The sequence below is a fragment of the Chrysochloris asiatica genome, unplaced genomic scaffold (assembly GCF_000296735.1).
Source record: "Chrysochloris asiatica unplaced genomic scaffold, ChrAsi1.0 scaffold00016, whole genome shotgun sequence".
In the NCBI taxonomy this organism is placed as follows: Eukaryota; Metazoa; Chordata; class Mammalia; order Afrosoricida; family Chrysochloridae; genus Chrysochloris; species Chrysochloris asiatica.
This window is the reverse complement of record NW_006408534.1, coordinates 9,448,872-9,464,383: the sequence shown is the minus strand read 5'-3', so window position 1 is coordinate 9,464,383 and position 15,512 is coordinate 9,448,872. Positions and strand designations below refer to the sequence as shown.

Here is a 15,512-nt window from a genome sequence, read left to right as displayed (position 1 = left end):
AGCTGACTGTGTGAACTAATTGTACCACCCAGGGACTAGTTTTGAAGTGGTCTATAGATGTCAATTAGGTCTTAACTGATTTTATGCCTCCTTATTATTGAAAAAGGAGTATCGAAGTCTCTCTATAATTGTGGATTTGTCTGTTTCTCCTTTCAATTATATCTTTTGCTTCGTGTACTTTGTAGCTCAGTTGTTAGATGCATTAGAGTTGTTTTATTTCTCCAGGAATTGATTTACTAATTAATTATTTAGTGGCCATTTTCATCCCTAGAAATATCCATTGTTCTATAAAGTTTCTTTTGTAAGAGAATGGATAATTTAAAAACTTGTATGGCAAAATAAATTTGTAGGAGTAGGACACTTAGAATTACTGATAGTACTTAAAGATAGTCTGATGTTATATTTTCTTTAGGTTGGAACATTAAGATTTTGTGGAACAACTGAATTTGCAAGTGGGCAGTGGGCTGGTATTGAATTGGATGAACCAGAAGGAAAAAACAATGGAAGTGTTGGAAAAGTCCAGTACTTTAAATGTGCCCCTAAATATGGTAAGGTAGATGCTATTTAACTATTATTAATAAGAAAGCATTTAAAACAAACAAATTTTGCTCTTTTATCTCTTTATCTAACGTTTCCCCTATGGTTACTTATGTAATAAACAAGGAAATTTGAATTTTAAGAGGATTTTTTTTTTTTTTTTTAAAGTTAGGAGATGTTACAGCATGTCTTTATGTTGTTAAGTGTCATACAGTTGAAAGTCTCATCTTTCTCCTGTGTAGTGGCTGGTGCACTGGAGCCATGGATCTGGTGGTTTACAGTTCAATGCTTATTGTGTGGAGCCACCACACTGATGAGAATAGTACGAGACAGAGGGAGAAACTGATTCTGCATGAACGAGAGGGGTAATTGTAGGAGGAAAGTCCTTAAAAAGTTAGAAATAGAATAGAATGCACAGATAAAGGGGTCCTTATGTCAGGTCAGGTACAACTTACCTTACTATTTAAGGAAAACGATGGTGGAAGATGAGGCAAAGATTTAAAAAAGAAAATGTTTTATTGTGAATTAGGTGAAGCTTTTCAGAGCAAATCCGTTCTCCACTCAACAATTCATACACATTTTGTTCCATGTCCTTGATTGCAATCCCCACAATCACTTAGCCCACTTCCTCCTTGTATACACTGTTTCTATTTCTTTCTTTTCTAACCCTTCTGAACTTCATCCTTAGGTAAATGCTGCCCTTTTGATCTCATAATGGTTGATTATTCTAAGGTGTGCATATCTCCCTAGTGTTACTATTTCCCTTATAGACCTGTCTGATATTTGACTGAAAATGAAACCATAGGGATGAACTCATTGCTAGACCTGATGGATGACTAAGACCCATAGTCTTAAGGTTTCCACCAGCTTATTCAACCAGTAAGCCTGATCTTGATTGTGGTAGCTGGGCGCCATCTAATTCTTCTGGTGTCAGGATTGTGGAGAGTGATATTTGTGTGATTAGTTCATTGGACTGCATGTTTCCAAAGATGTGGATTTTTATGCTAGACAATGTACTTGACAACACAGTGCAATGTGTTTCACAGTAGCTAAGCCAGAAATAATAATAGAAAACTATTACTGATTCATTTTCCTTTTTCCTGAATTACACTTTAATACCTGATTTTGTACCTCTTACGTGGTTATTGCCCCAGAGGCAGCAGTCAGGAAATCAAATGACGTATTTCACTGGGCAGATAATGCTGCGAAAGACCTCTATAAAGTATTGAAAAAACAAAGATGTCACTTGGAGGACTAAGGTGTGCCTGACCCAAGCCTGGTATTTCCAGTTGCCTTATATGCATGTGAAAGCAGGTCAGTGAATAAGGAAGACTGAAGAAGAATTGATGCCATTGAATTATAGTGCTGACAGAGAATATGAATATACAGGGACTGCCAGAGAACAACCAAATCTGTCTTGGAGGAAGTAGTTAACATACTCCTTAGAAGCAAAGATAGTGAGAGTTCATCTCATGTACTTTACCATGTTACCAGGAGGGATCAGTTCCTGGAAAAGGACATCATGCTTGGTAAAGTGGCTGCTCAACCAAAAACATGAAACTGCTTAATGAAATGGAATAGCACAGTGGAGGCTACAAGGGGCTCAGACATAGCAGTAATTGTGAGGATGGTACGGGACTGGGCAGTGTTGGTTCTGTTCTAAATAGGGGCATTATGAGTTGGAACCGACTCTGCTACAGATAACAATATGTGGTTCTTAAATTACTGTGTTCGTGTGTGTGTCTTGACAGCCAGATTTTAAGTTTGTAAACACTTGGAGTGCCAGTACTTTGCCGTTAGTTTGTTTGTTTAGTTATTCACTATAGGACACATGCTACCTGGTCAGTTCTGACTTATAGTGACCCTGTAAGGGTTTTTGAGAGTTGCTTGTGGACTTGAACTTTCGACCTTGCGGTAAGTAGTCCAGTGCTTATTCTACAGCTCCACACCACCACTCCTAGTCACTGAAAAAGAATGTCAAGATTCATTATTACTAAATAGTTTGTGTTAGTTTCTTTGAAATGTTTTTAGTTGCTTAACCCTATTTTTAATTCTACATTTTTCCTTAGGTATCTTTGCACCACTTTCAAAGATAAGTAAAGCAAAAGACCGAAGGAAGAATGTTGTACAAACTTCTTCCACAAAAGCTTTACCTGTCACCCGGTCCCAGAAAATTGATGTAACCCATGTAACGTCGAAAGTAAACACTGGTAGGCACTCTTCTTCAGCATTTTTATTTTATTTGTGAGACTTCTACATTTAGGTTGCTTTTCTCGCTCTCCTTTTATTGTTAGCTACCTGTGAAGTTGGAATTGAGTAAAACATACATCTTATGGTTTTGTAAGACTCAGTCATGGTTTATGAGTCAATCCCTACTATTTATTCCTTTATCACCCCATAATGTAACCTCAAAACAGGATTTTATACATCCAGGAAATATTTATGAAGCACAGCTTACTTTATATCTCTCACCTAGTCAAGGATCTGTAATGACTTCTTGTCAGAAAAACATTTCTATTGAAATTAGTATTGAGTCTTCTTTAAACTAAAAAAATATAAAATAGAAACTGTGTCTTTGTAGCTCCCACCAAACAACCCTTTCCTGATGGGTTCAGGTAGGAGAAAGTGGGGTAGTATGCTGATAGGATTATATGATTCAGTTGTGAGTGATTGTTAACAGGATTATGGAAACCTGAGAATCTAACAATCATTGTTAACCATCGGGCTAGGTTTAAAAGGAGCCATCTCTTAAGCAGGGAGGGGGACCTCACTACTATGAAGGCGAAAGAGCCAGGAATGGAGTGTGTGCTTTGGGCTCTGAGATCCCTGTGCATTGAACCTCCTTGGCTCAGGGACAGACATATGTGATGGCAGACGAGTAGCTGAGGAACAGGAGAAGCAGAATCAAGAGCCAGAGCACCAGGCAGAGCAGTCGGCCGTGGAGCAAGGAAAGCAGAATGCCTGTTGGCAGGAGGCTCCTTGTGGAGTGGGGTGTCTTCAGGCAATTAATTGCGGAGCTAGGTTTTCTGACCCCTGGAGTGGTATGCCCTTTGTGCATTTATTAGCAGCCCTAAAAGAGCTTTGCAACTTTGTTGGAGCAGGGAAGAAAGAGGCCAGGCCATGGGACCAAAGGCCATAGAGAGGCCTGCCTGTGGGCAGGGCAGAGGAGAGGCTGTCTTGACTGGAAGAACTGTGTCTTGAGCATTTCTGATGCTGAATTGTAACCTGTTAACTTCCCTAATAGACCCCATAACTGTGAGTATGGTGTCTGAGTTCTTTGTGACCGTTGCAATTCATTGTTGAACCCAGCTGATTGAGTACTCTACACAGGAGGGATGGTTGGTACCATTGTTTTGTTTTTTCAGTCTCATTAGTCTCCTTTAATCTGTAGTAGTTCCTTAGTCTGTCATTTTTTCATGACCTTGACACTTGAAGGATGATGGTCAGGTGTTTTTCTAAAATCTCCCTTAGTTTGGCGTGGTTTGATGTTTACTCATGATTAGATTGAGTTTATTACAATCACTCCCTGAGTTTTGAACAAGATCTGTTCCTAAGTGAATGCTTAAGTCTAAGTCTTTAAATCCAGCCTGAGGTAAGTTGGAATAGGTAAGTATAGTTTATATTTAGCTAACTTTAGTACAAGAAAAAGGAGTCCTGGCAGTGCAGAAGGTTAAGTGTTGGGCTGCTAGTTGGAAGGCCAGTGGTTTAAACCCACCAGCCACTCACTGGGAGAAAGCTGTGGCTGGCTGCTCCTGTAAAGATTTACAGTCTTGAAGCCCTAGGAATCAAGTCTACTTTGTCCTATGGGTTTGCTTAGTGCAACTGCAGAGGGTAGGTTAGGGCAAGTAAAGGCTTGAAGCCTTTTCAGTGATGTAAAAGCTGCACGTGGAGCAAGATTGTGATGGATCTTTTTCTAAGCAGTGGTTGATTCACTAGTTTCCAAGTGAGAGCTCATTTGTATGTCACTGAAGAGCAACAACAATGGGCTCAAACCCACGATGAGTGTGAGAATGGTGCAGGTGTGGGCACTGTTACATTCTGTCGCACATAAGGTCGCTATGAGTTGGAACTGACTGAGCAGCACCCAACCTAACCTAAAGGGCAAGTATGAGTTGTCCATAAGTTGGACTTTCGTAACTCTGGGATTTCTTAATTGGGAAAGGTACCATAGAGGCCCTTCTCAGGTCCATGTTATTGACACATATGACAGGTCATTTGGTTATAATAAACCTGATCATTTGGTTAAAGTGGTGTCCACTGTAGTTATTGTTTTCCCCTGTGATTTCTCATATTTTGAGATTTGCCAGTATTTTGTTTCTGCTTAAGCTTTCACCTTCTAAATTCAGTATTTAACCGTGGATCTTGCTTGTGATGGCGTACTGTGATGCTCTAATCGCAATTTTCTGGATCCCCCTCAATTCACTACATTGGTTCATTGAAATTCTTGTGTCAGAATTGTCCACTCACTCCCTATCTATTTATTCAATTGTTATGTCAGTATTGCCTCGTGAACTCACGGATAATTATGTTTTTATTTGAATTATAACTCAGCTTATTCCAACTTTGAACTTTTGGCAATTCTTTGTTAGGTTGGTTCCTATGCTCTTTCAACATGTCCCCCCTAACCCCCTTTTTTTTTCAAAGCACTTTCCCCATTTTAATGATAGTCATCCATTCATGAAAACAGTGTGTATATGTTCGTTTATTCAGGTGTCTTATTAAATCTGTACCTAATATATATAATTTGGGGTGTGGGTTATAAGAGATGCATTTAAAAATTGGTTTGTAATTGTTCATTCATTGCTAGTATATAGATACATGATTAGTTTTTATATATTGATCTCATAGCCTATGGCCTTGCCTAACTCGCTTTATTAATTTTAAGAGTTCTCTTGTAGACTCCTTGGGGTTTTTATGCTATCTCTGAGTAGTTTTATTTCATCCTTGAATGAAAGTTTAACTTTGTCAAAGAACTTTTCTGTATGTAGAGATTATAATGGGGTTTTTCATACATAATTAGTGGCTTAATATGGATTACATTAGATTGTGAATATTGAACTAGCCTTGTATTCCTGGGGTAACCTTTACTTAACATTGGCTTATTATATTTTTTATATATCGCTTATTTTTTATTGAAAACTTTTACTTCTGTATTTATGAGGTCTGCTCTTTGTTGGCTTTGATTTTGATTACAGTGGTCTCAAAAATTATTTGGGATGTATTTTTTACCCTTCTATTTTCTTGAAGAAGGTATTACGTGGAGTTTTATATCTCCTGTAAATGTTTTATAGAATTCACCAGTGAAACCATTTGGACCAAAGGTTTTCTCTATCATAAAGTTTTTAAGCTACAACTTACGTTTCTGTTGTTAAAATACAAGTTATTCAGGTTATCTGTCTATCTTGGTTAGTTTGTGGCTTTCAGGGAATTGGTCTAGTTCATCTAAGTTGTTGGGTTTATAGGAATAAAGTTTGACATAGCCCCCAGTTTTTTTTTTAATGCCAATAATGATGTCTTTCATTCATCCTGATAATGTAACTAGTATATTCTCTCCTCAAACCCCCCCCTTTTTTATTTGTTAGTTCAGCAAGAGGCTCATCAATATTATTGACCTTGCAAAGAAATAACATTAGATTTTATTGTTGTTTTTTCTTCTCCATTTTCTATTTTCAATATTGTTGATTTATGCTCTGCATTATTTCCCAGCTTTTGCTTGCTTTGTGCTGATTTTCCTTCTTTTTCCTGTGTCTTAAGGTGGGATCCTAGATTGTTTACTTGGGATATTTATTTTCCTTAGTATTAACATTTAGTATTAAATCTCTGTATACAGTACCCAAGGTGAATCTCCTTTTGTTATGTTGCGTTTCTAGTTTTGTTCCGTTCAGAGCATTTCCAGTTTTTCTTTGTGATTTCCTTTTTGATCAGCAAATTATTCAGAAGTGTGTCATTCAGTTTCCAAGTGTTAAGATTTTCCACCTACCTTACTGCTGTTTTTTAAAACTTTATTTTTTGATGTTGCTGTTGAGACTATTCAAAGCAGAATATTCACCAATTCAACACTTTCTGCAGGTACAGCTCAGAGACACTCGTTAAGTTCTTTGGGTTGTGTATCCGTTCTCACCCTTCTTTTCCAAATTGTCCCTCCCCCAGTATCATAAACTCACTGCCCATTAAGTTTCTTATCTGATCTTATGAATTGCCATTGTCAATTTGCATTCTTCCTAGTTAAACTAAACTGTTGTTTGATTTTAAGAAAACTCCTGGGGGTGCTTTTGGTTTAAGATTTAAAGATGGTCTCAGGGAAGTAGTTTCCAGGGGTTTATCCAGACTTCATGGTTCCAGGATGTCTGGATTCTATGAAAATCTCAAAATCTGTCTTGCATTTCTCCCCTTTTGATCAGAATTCTTTAGAATCTTTGATCAAAATGTTCAGTAATGGTAGCCATGCATCAGTTTTCTCGGTCTTAGGGCAAAGGAGGCAGTTATTCAATGAGGCAATTAGCCAAACATTCGATAACCTCATATTCCTCTACCTCATCTAATATTAATATTGGTACTGCAGCTTTCTCTTCATTCGTGTTTGTATGTATCTTCTTTCTCTTCCTTTTACTATCTGTCTACCTACTCAGGCTGCAAACAAGATCCATTCCCATGTGTTTTTAAGTTGTAGGTAAGCTGAAACAGGTTCTTATGGCTCTTATTTTAGTGTTTGAAGCCTTTTCAGTGATGTAAAAGCTGTTCATGTGGCAAGTGATGATTGTGATGAAGAATTGGTGTGAATAAGGTTAGGGATTGGTTCAGTTGTTTCAAAATGAGGACAATTTTACTTGTAACCCTGAATTTACTGTATCTTTATACTAAAGTGACTTCCTTGTAGACAGCATTCAAGTGGTGATTTTTTTTTTTTCTTTTAAATCCATGTTGATAATCTTTTGTCTTTAAGTTGGTGCATATAGACCATTTAGTTTTAATGGAATTGTTGGTGTGCTTGGATTTACACTGCCACTTTATTCTTTGTTTTCAGCTTCTTTCCTTCATTGTTTTTTACCCCCCATGAATTAGTTGAATGAATGCTCTGTAGTATTACATTTTAATTTGTCAATTCAGTTTTTGATGGTATCTCTATATAGCTTTTGGTGGAGGTCGTTTTATGGGCTAAAATATACATACAGGCAACTGTCTTTGCTTTACATAGTTCTGATATGCACAAATTTGCTACCACAATGTAGTTACATACCACAAGTCCTCCCAACAACGTGGTTTAATGTTAAGTTACCATGCTATGTTTTTTTTTTTTTATTGTCTGATTTTTTTTTTTTAATGTTCTATTATGAATTATATGATAGTTTACAGGGGAGAACTTTAGTTTTACATTCATTCCATCTTATATCATCTCACTGCCAAGGTTCCAGTCCCCTCCATGCATCATCAACCACCCAGAGGGTATATCCCAGAAACCCGCCCCCTACACTTCCCCCTCCTCTAACCCCCACCATCAGTTTTCGGCTCACATTTCCTTTCCCTCTCTGGGTCCAAAGTCCCTAGTTGCTTCATCACTCCACATCATCATCTCTGTCTCTATCTCGGGCATCTGTTTCTCTGGGTAGGGTCCCGCTCTCGGCTCTTCTCCGTTGATGGTCCCAGAGGCCTCCGCTCCTATCCTGGATAATTAATCACTCCCTTCCTTGTTACAAAACGTCTACCTTTGCATTTCCAACCCTCATAATCCGTCCTGATAAGCATTATTCACTACAGTATCATGAGTTACCCATCTGTATTTCCTTTCATCAGCTCCGCCCAGACAGATTGAATAGTACCTACTGGAGATTCTGCCTTCCTCCATGCTCCCTAGCACCAGGTTCCCTCTTGAAAGCTTGTAAGCCAGTCACTGCTTACCTTTGTAGTCCCCCCCCCCCCATTTGAGTATCCAATGTCCAAGCTGCCCTTCTCTGTCCACTCTGTGTGTGTGTGTGAATGTTTGTTGCTGTGAGGATTTGTTCCCTCTTTTGAGTCGCTGCTCCATAGGTATAGGTCAAGTTTATCAGACTGCATCAGCTCACTCTTTTCTTTTTTTTGTTTTCCCCTCTTCTTTCGTGAGCCTCGGTGGCTTGGCAGAGGGCTGGTCTAGGCCGGGGCAGTAGAGGGCTCGGGGTAATGGCTGCAGGGAGTTAGTGTCTGTATTTGATGACGTGAAAGACTCCTCTCTCAGTCTGTCTGTACCGTGGGTACCCCGAATTTCCTGATAGCCGCGCCGATATCCCTCTCTATTTGTTCGGCTTTGTTAGTTTATACTTCCTTTTCTCTGGAAATGCAGTCTTCTAAGTGGGGTTGCTCTATCCCTGCATTCCAAGGTCTGCAGGGGCCTGGAAGCGGAAGCAGGCAGGCAAAAACTCAAAAATGCCTGTAATTCCTCAGCAATTTGATCTTGGAAAAAAAATGAGTTCAGAATGTTGAAATATAAGATCTTATGTTTGTTCAAAGGCTGTCTGTCTGCTAGACAGAGGTTTCCTATGTGCGATTCTGCCTCCTTTTCCCCGGAGCCCTACCTGCGCTGCCTGGTCTGGGAAGCGCTGGTCCCCTTCTCCTCTACCATGTTATTTTAAATGTGAATAATTACACAAAGTACAGAGTTTCACTGCTAGCTCTTTAGTTCAAAATTTACTATATAAATAGTAGATGACCAATCATATCACTTCTTTCAAAGTTTTTTGGTGATGGGTCACTGCACAGCTGATCATCTATGCACAGACAGAAAAGTAAGTGTGTTAGTTGGATTGTTGTCACCTTGAAGTCTAGGAATAAATGCATGTGCCATTTTACAAAAATGAAGAATTCAGAGAGGGAATTAACAAGCAAAGATGGAAAGTGCAGCAAGGAAACAAAACTGCTAATGTTTAAAATGAAATGTAACTGGAGTTGCAGAAACAGCTGATCCTGGAAATGCTGACAGTGGCACCTTTGGAGAGGTGCTACATCTGTTGGAGTCCTGGTGTGGCGCTGTGGGTTTATGCACTTTACTACAAAGTCACTTAGAACTGCAAGGTCGGCGGTTCAAGCTCACCAGCAGCTCCTCAGAAACCCTATATGGGGTCGCTATGAGTCAGAACTAACTCGATGGCATTTAGCAACAATAACAACATCTACAGTCAGAGGAACTTAGTAATGGTGAACTTAACAACAGGAGTGGGGAAAGTGTGATGGCAGGGATGAAGATGTCCTAGATAGAGAAAGGGCTATCAGCAAAAAAGGAGCACTCAGATATTTTACAACATTGAAAGTGGTGGTGGTGGGGGGGGGAGGAAATAAAACTGTAGATGCTAATTCAAAGATAGAAAGGAATATGATGTTTTGCTAAGGGATAGAAATGATGCTCACTTTGCATCGTACATCAGATGATGAGAATAAAAAGTTAAGCACTCTTGAAACTACTCTTAATACATTTCCACCCCTGAAAGAAAACACTTTAGTTGTCACATTATTACTGTTTTTAATTACCATGTACTGGATTAATATATGTTTTGCTATTTTTTTCTCTTAAGTATTTATAATCGACAGTAAGGAAGTTTTTAGTGTTTTGACAAAAGTTTAAAAAGGTCGCAGGACAATCTTAAGCTTTTCCATTGATAATGAAATTCACTTTGCTTGGTTTTAACTTGCATGGTCCTTTTTGTGGTCACACAGTACTGTGCAAATGAAGACTGCACATTTGTGATAGGATTTGGCAATGAGCTGGCTATTAGCAGTAAGGATGAAGACTCACAGATAGCTCAACATTTTTAATAGCAAATATCCAGGAGAATGGTATTGCTATACCCATAGAAAGTAATATCAGAGAAGACTGGTTAATTTCTTGCCAACATACAATATGAAGTGAAAAAATTATTTGATGTTTGAGATAATGTGAATAAAGCATATTTTATAGAGGATATGAATATAGGATTCCTGGTGTAGCGCTGTGAATTTATGTGCTAGATTGCAAAATCGATTTGAACCGCAAGGTTGACAGTTCAAGCTCACTAGCTGCTCCTCAGAAACCCTTTACAGGGTCGCTATAGGTCAGAACAGATTCGATAGCACTTAACAGCAATGATTAATGTAACTAGAAAACCCAAGAAGATCAGTTAAAAATAACTAAAGTGAATAATTTTAATTAACTGGCTCAATTCAGTACCAATAGACAACACTAGTAGTAGTTCTGTATTCTTCCAATAGAAAGTTAGAAATCATAATGGAAAAATAATCCAGCTAAAACAGTAACTTTAATGGAATAGCACAAAATGTTAGAAACATTTGTTTTAAAAATCTCTAAAAATTTACAGTTAATAAGAAATCCTTTTTAATAACCTTAAGGGACTATTGTATCTGCATGTAAAAAAGCAGATATTAAAAAGTATCTGATATGTGATAACAATTCCAAAAAAAAAAGACAACAGGATTTTATTTTGGAACATAGCAAATTAACCTAAATATTTCATGGGAAATAAGCAGGAAAAAATATTCAGTAAAATTCTAGGGTGAGGTTCCAGGCTCCTGTTAACAATGGAATCTCTTACACATCATCTGGCCCCTTCTATTGAATGCAAATAAAAACCCGATTGGATGCATGAGCAACTATTGGAGGACTCTGAGAAGTAGATGACAGCAGATAGATTAAGGAAGGAAAGCTTCTTGAACTACTATGAATGAGTTGTGAGTGAGTTTCCTAGGGTTTTCCCCACTGTTCTCTCTGAGTGTGGATTTTAAGGCAACTGGAAAGCTAGAAGTACACATCAAGCGTAGAAAGAATGCTCCAAGAGAAGCCCTGCCATTCTTGTTGGAGAAGCAGGAAAGTCTCTCTTAGACAGCCTTGAGGGAATCTGATTTCTTTATTGATTTATTATTATTTTGGTTCTCTGCTATCCTAGTCCCCCATTAGGTTTACATGGTGCTATAGTGACAGCAGATGGGCAGGCACCTAAAACTCCAAGGGATGGAAATCCTTGTCTGACCAGGGAAACTATGGTCACAAGAATGAGGATGGAATTCCCTTAGTTTTTATCTTTTCTTGATGCTTGGCTTCAGAGGCAGAATCAATCTCAAGAGGTATATGACAGAGTAAGGAAACTAAAGCCCAGGCATTCTATTCAGAGTCCAAGGAAGGGGTGGGGTACCTTGGGAGAGGAAGGTGTTAGGAGGATATATACTGGAGGGAGCTGAAGAAAGTGATCTCAAAATGTTAAGCTGTAAACACCTAGGCTTACTCCCAAGTTACATATGCATGCTTCTGGCCATACACAGCATACCAGTGTGTCATTGTGGCACTGCCCAGGCCCCACCCGGACCACTGGGTGGCATAATACTCAAATCCAAATATCACAGCAAAGGCTTTAGAAACAACTAACATTGTAACCACAGGACACGGAAGTTGGAGATTATAAAACAAATTACACCGACCATCTTCCCCATAGTCCTCTCTACTTCTCATCTGTTTGATAACTCATTGCAGTGGCCACACAGAATTCAGGCACTATACTCATAGTTATGGGGCTTATTAGGGAAATTTACGCAATTCAGGGTGAGAAATGCTTAGAGCTCAGTTATGGGGCTTATTAGGAAAATTAACAGGTTATAGAGAAATGTTCAAGTCACAGTTGTTCCAGTTATGGCAACCCCTCCTCAGCCATGTCCACTGACAGGTCTGTCTCTGCCCTGGCAATGTTACACAAAGCTCTTATAGGGCTGCTGATAAATACCCACAGGGCACACCACTCCACCTTAACGTCAGCCTGAAGGAATGCATGTGCATGCTTTCAGTACATGAATTCAAGTAACACTGACTTCAAGTAACACTAAATTCAAGAACACTAAGTAAGAATAATGGATTTTATCATTGTCAGAATCCTGACTTTTGATATTACACTATAGTTCTGTAAAATCTTAGCACTGGAGGAAACTAGGCCAACTACATGAAGGGGCTTCAAAAAGTTCATGGGAAAATTTCACTTTCCCGCGAACTTTTTGAAGAAGCCACCTTGTACAAACGATATTCCTATCTTAATCTTATAACTGCATGTGAATCAATAATGATTCCAATAAAAATGTCAAGTAAAAAGAACTAAATCGGTATTTCAGAACTGAAAACTAAACAGGGGCTGCCCTTACAAAAGCTTTCTTACTCACCCTCTGTGTTCAGTTCCTGCTAGTGTAATAACTTTTAAACTCCTCTTTGCTTCCTGTCTCTCCTACTCTAGTCACTTTCTAAACCTTGATGTGAGAGTAAGGCTATCTGTTTATGCTTGCTCTCCTTTTCAAAGCCCATCCGAGGCTCATTCTTTACTGAAGAGTCCTAGTTCCTTTACTGGGCAGTATAACCCTCTGAAATTTTACCCTGACATATCTCTATCCAGTCTTAATTCTCTCAAGCCCGAAAGTACTGTTTTTTTTCTAGTTAAGTTATCCAGCATTCTCTGATGTCTTTTAAGGTTTTATTTTTTCCTTGCTCTCTCTAGAATGCCTCTGTTATTCCTGGTGGTACCTAGAATAAATCTGATCTATACCTCAGAACTCAGCTCAGTATGTGATCTTGTTGAAGCATTAATTGATCTTTTTAGCCTCGGTGATTGTCTCCTCCTTTTGAATGCTTATCAAAATGCCCTCATATTTTATGTATGTACATGTCTATCACACGAAATTGAGACAGCTCTGTTTCACACATGTTTCTTCACCCAAAATGCTTACTAAGTGAGTAGAATTGGATGGATGTCTAAAAGAGCTCAAAATTTGTCACAGTCCATTAAGACAAAATTTCTTGTTCAGATATAGTATTATTCGAGAATTTATATTTTAAAATGATTTGTGTTTGTGTGTGTGTGTGTGTATGAGAGAGACAGAGAGAGAAAGAGTTCTATGAAATATGAGGTAGGGTGGTCATTTTCAGAATATCAGTGGTAGACAATACAACATTTCTTACTCTGAACTCTCTCTGTACTGAATAATGATTTGCAAACATTTCCCCCCACCAAAATTCATGGTCTGCACTGACCATCAGCTGTGATAATTTCGCATGCATATGTCAGTGAAATAGGAGCCCTGGTGGCTGAATGGGTTAAGTGTTGCACTGCTAACCATAAGGTCAGCAGTTCGAACCCATAGCCTTTCCTCTGAAGAAAGATGAAGCTGTGTGCTCCCATAAAGATTGGCAGTTTCAGAAACCCTAACAAGCAGTTCTACTCTATATGATACGGGTACCATGAGTCAGAATTGATTAGATGGTAATGCTGTTGGTTAGTGCTGTCGGATCATTTCTGACTCGTAGTGACCCTGTATAAGGTATGCCAGGAATGGCTGTGGGTTTGAACCCTGGACATTCTGGCTAACAGCGTCACACCAGGACTCTGCTAGATGACAGTGGGATCAGTGAAATAATGTAAGTTACTTGCAAGTCTTGGCATGTATGTAGCAGTTGTATCTCAGATGTGATAGATTTGCTTTGTACAAATACAGTAATGAGGTCATTAAGAATCAAACAACTAGGTAACTGTGGTAAATGCTTTATATTATTTAAAAATCCTTTGTGGATTGTTACATAGGTTTTAGCAATTTGGGCAAATTGGGGTTTATACATGAGCTGATATGAATGCTTTCTTATCTCTCCCATTTAAATAATAAAGTATTGGCTCATGCTACTTGTGAAGTCATTATTGTTAGATGTCCTCTAGTTGGATATGCTTATAGCCAACTCTCTGTCCAACAGAATGAAACACTACTTGGTCCTGTGACATCGCCACAATTGTTATGTTTGAGGCCATTGCTTTTACTAGTATGTCAGTACATCTTGTTTGTCATCTTCCTCTTTTTTCCCCGACTTTCCATTTTACCAAGCATGATATCTTTCTTCAGGGATGAGTCCTTCCTGATAACATGTCCGAAGTATGAGAGATGAAGTCTGGCCATATCCTGACTTCTAAGAAGCATTTTGGCTGTACTTCTTCCAAGACAAATTTGTTTGTTCTTCTGGCAGCCCATGGTAGTTTTAATATTTTCCTTAACACCGTAACTCAAGTGCATTTTGACTCTTCTCAGGTCTTTCTCATTCATGGTCCAGCTTTGACATGCATATGAGTGGATTGAAAATACCATTGCATGGGTCACGTGCTGTTAGTCTTCAAATTTATACTTTTTCTTTTAACACTCTAAAGAGGACTTTTGCTGCAGATTAGCCTTATACAATACATCACTTGATTTCTTGACTGCTGCCTCCATGAGTATTGATTGTGAATACAAGCAAAGTGAAGTCTTTGACAACTTCAATCTCTTTTCCATTTATCATGATGTTATTTATTGGTCCAGTTGTGAGGCTTTTTATTTTCTTTACATTGAGGTGCAATCTGAAGGCTGTAGTCTTTCTTTATCATTCAATATTTTGCCCCTAGAATCCTTCAGCATTGCAATGCCTGGTTTGGATTTTTCCTTCCATTCCCTCAGCTTGAGTAATGCTGAGCATGTTCTTTGGTTTTCCAACTACAGATCCTTGAACATTTCGTTATAATACTTGATTTGTATTCTCAAGCTGTCCTTTGAAGTTTTCTGTTCAGCTCTTTTAATTCCTCATTTCTTCAATTTGCTTTAGCTTCTCAATTCTCAAGAGCAAGTTTCAGTTTCTTCTGACATCTGTTTTTATCTTTTTCTTTCCTGTATTTTTTTAAAGACCTTTTTCTTTCTGTATGATGTTCTTGATGTCATCCCACTGCTCCTCTGCTCTTTGGTCATTAGTGCCTAATGCATCAAATCTGTTCTTGAGGTGGCCTGTAAATGCAGGTGAGAGATGCACTGAAGATCGTATTTTTGGCTCTTGAGGACTTGTTTTTAATTTTCTTCAGCTTTAGTTTGAACGTATATATGAGCAACTGATGGTCTATTCCAGTCTTCCCCTGGCCTGGTTTTGGCTGATGATTTTGAGCTTCTCCACTGTCTCCTCCAGTAGATGTTGTTGTTAA

At 38.5% G+C, this 15,512-nt stretch overlaps 1 protein-coding gene across 1 annotated transcript in view; it reads left to right on the top strand.

The window, feature by feature from the left end:
- Positions 1-15,512, top strand: part of CLIP4 (CAP-GLY domain containing linker protein family, member 4) — a 69,461-nt gene that overhangs the window by 19,102 nt on the left and 34,847 nt on the right. The window contains exons 7-8 of the mRNA XM_006835281.1: positions 413-548; positions 2,607-2,747. Of these exons, the coding sequence (XP_006835344.1) occupies positions 413-548; positions 2,607-2,747 (277 nt within the window). The remainder of the gene's footprint in view (positions 1-412; positions 549-2,606; positions 2,748-15,512) is intronic.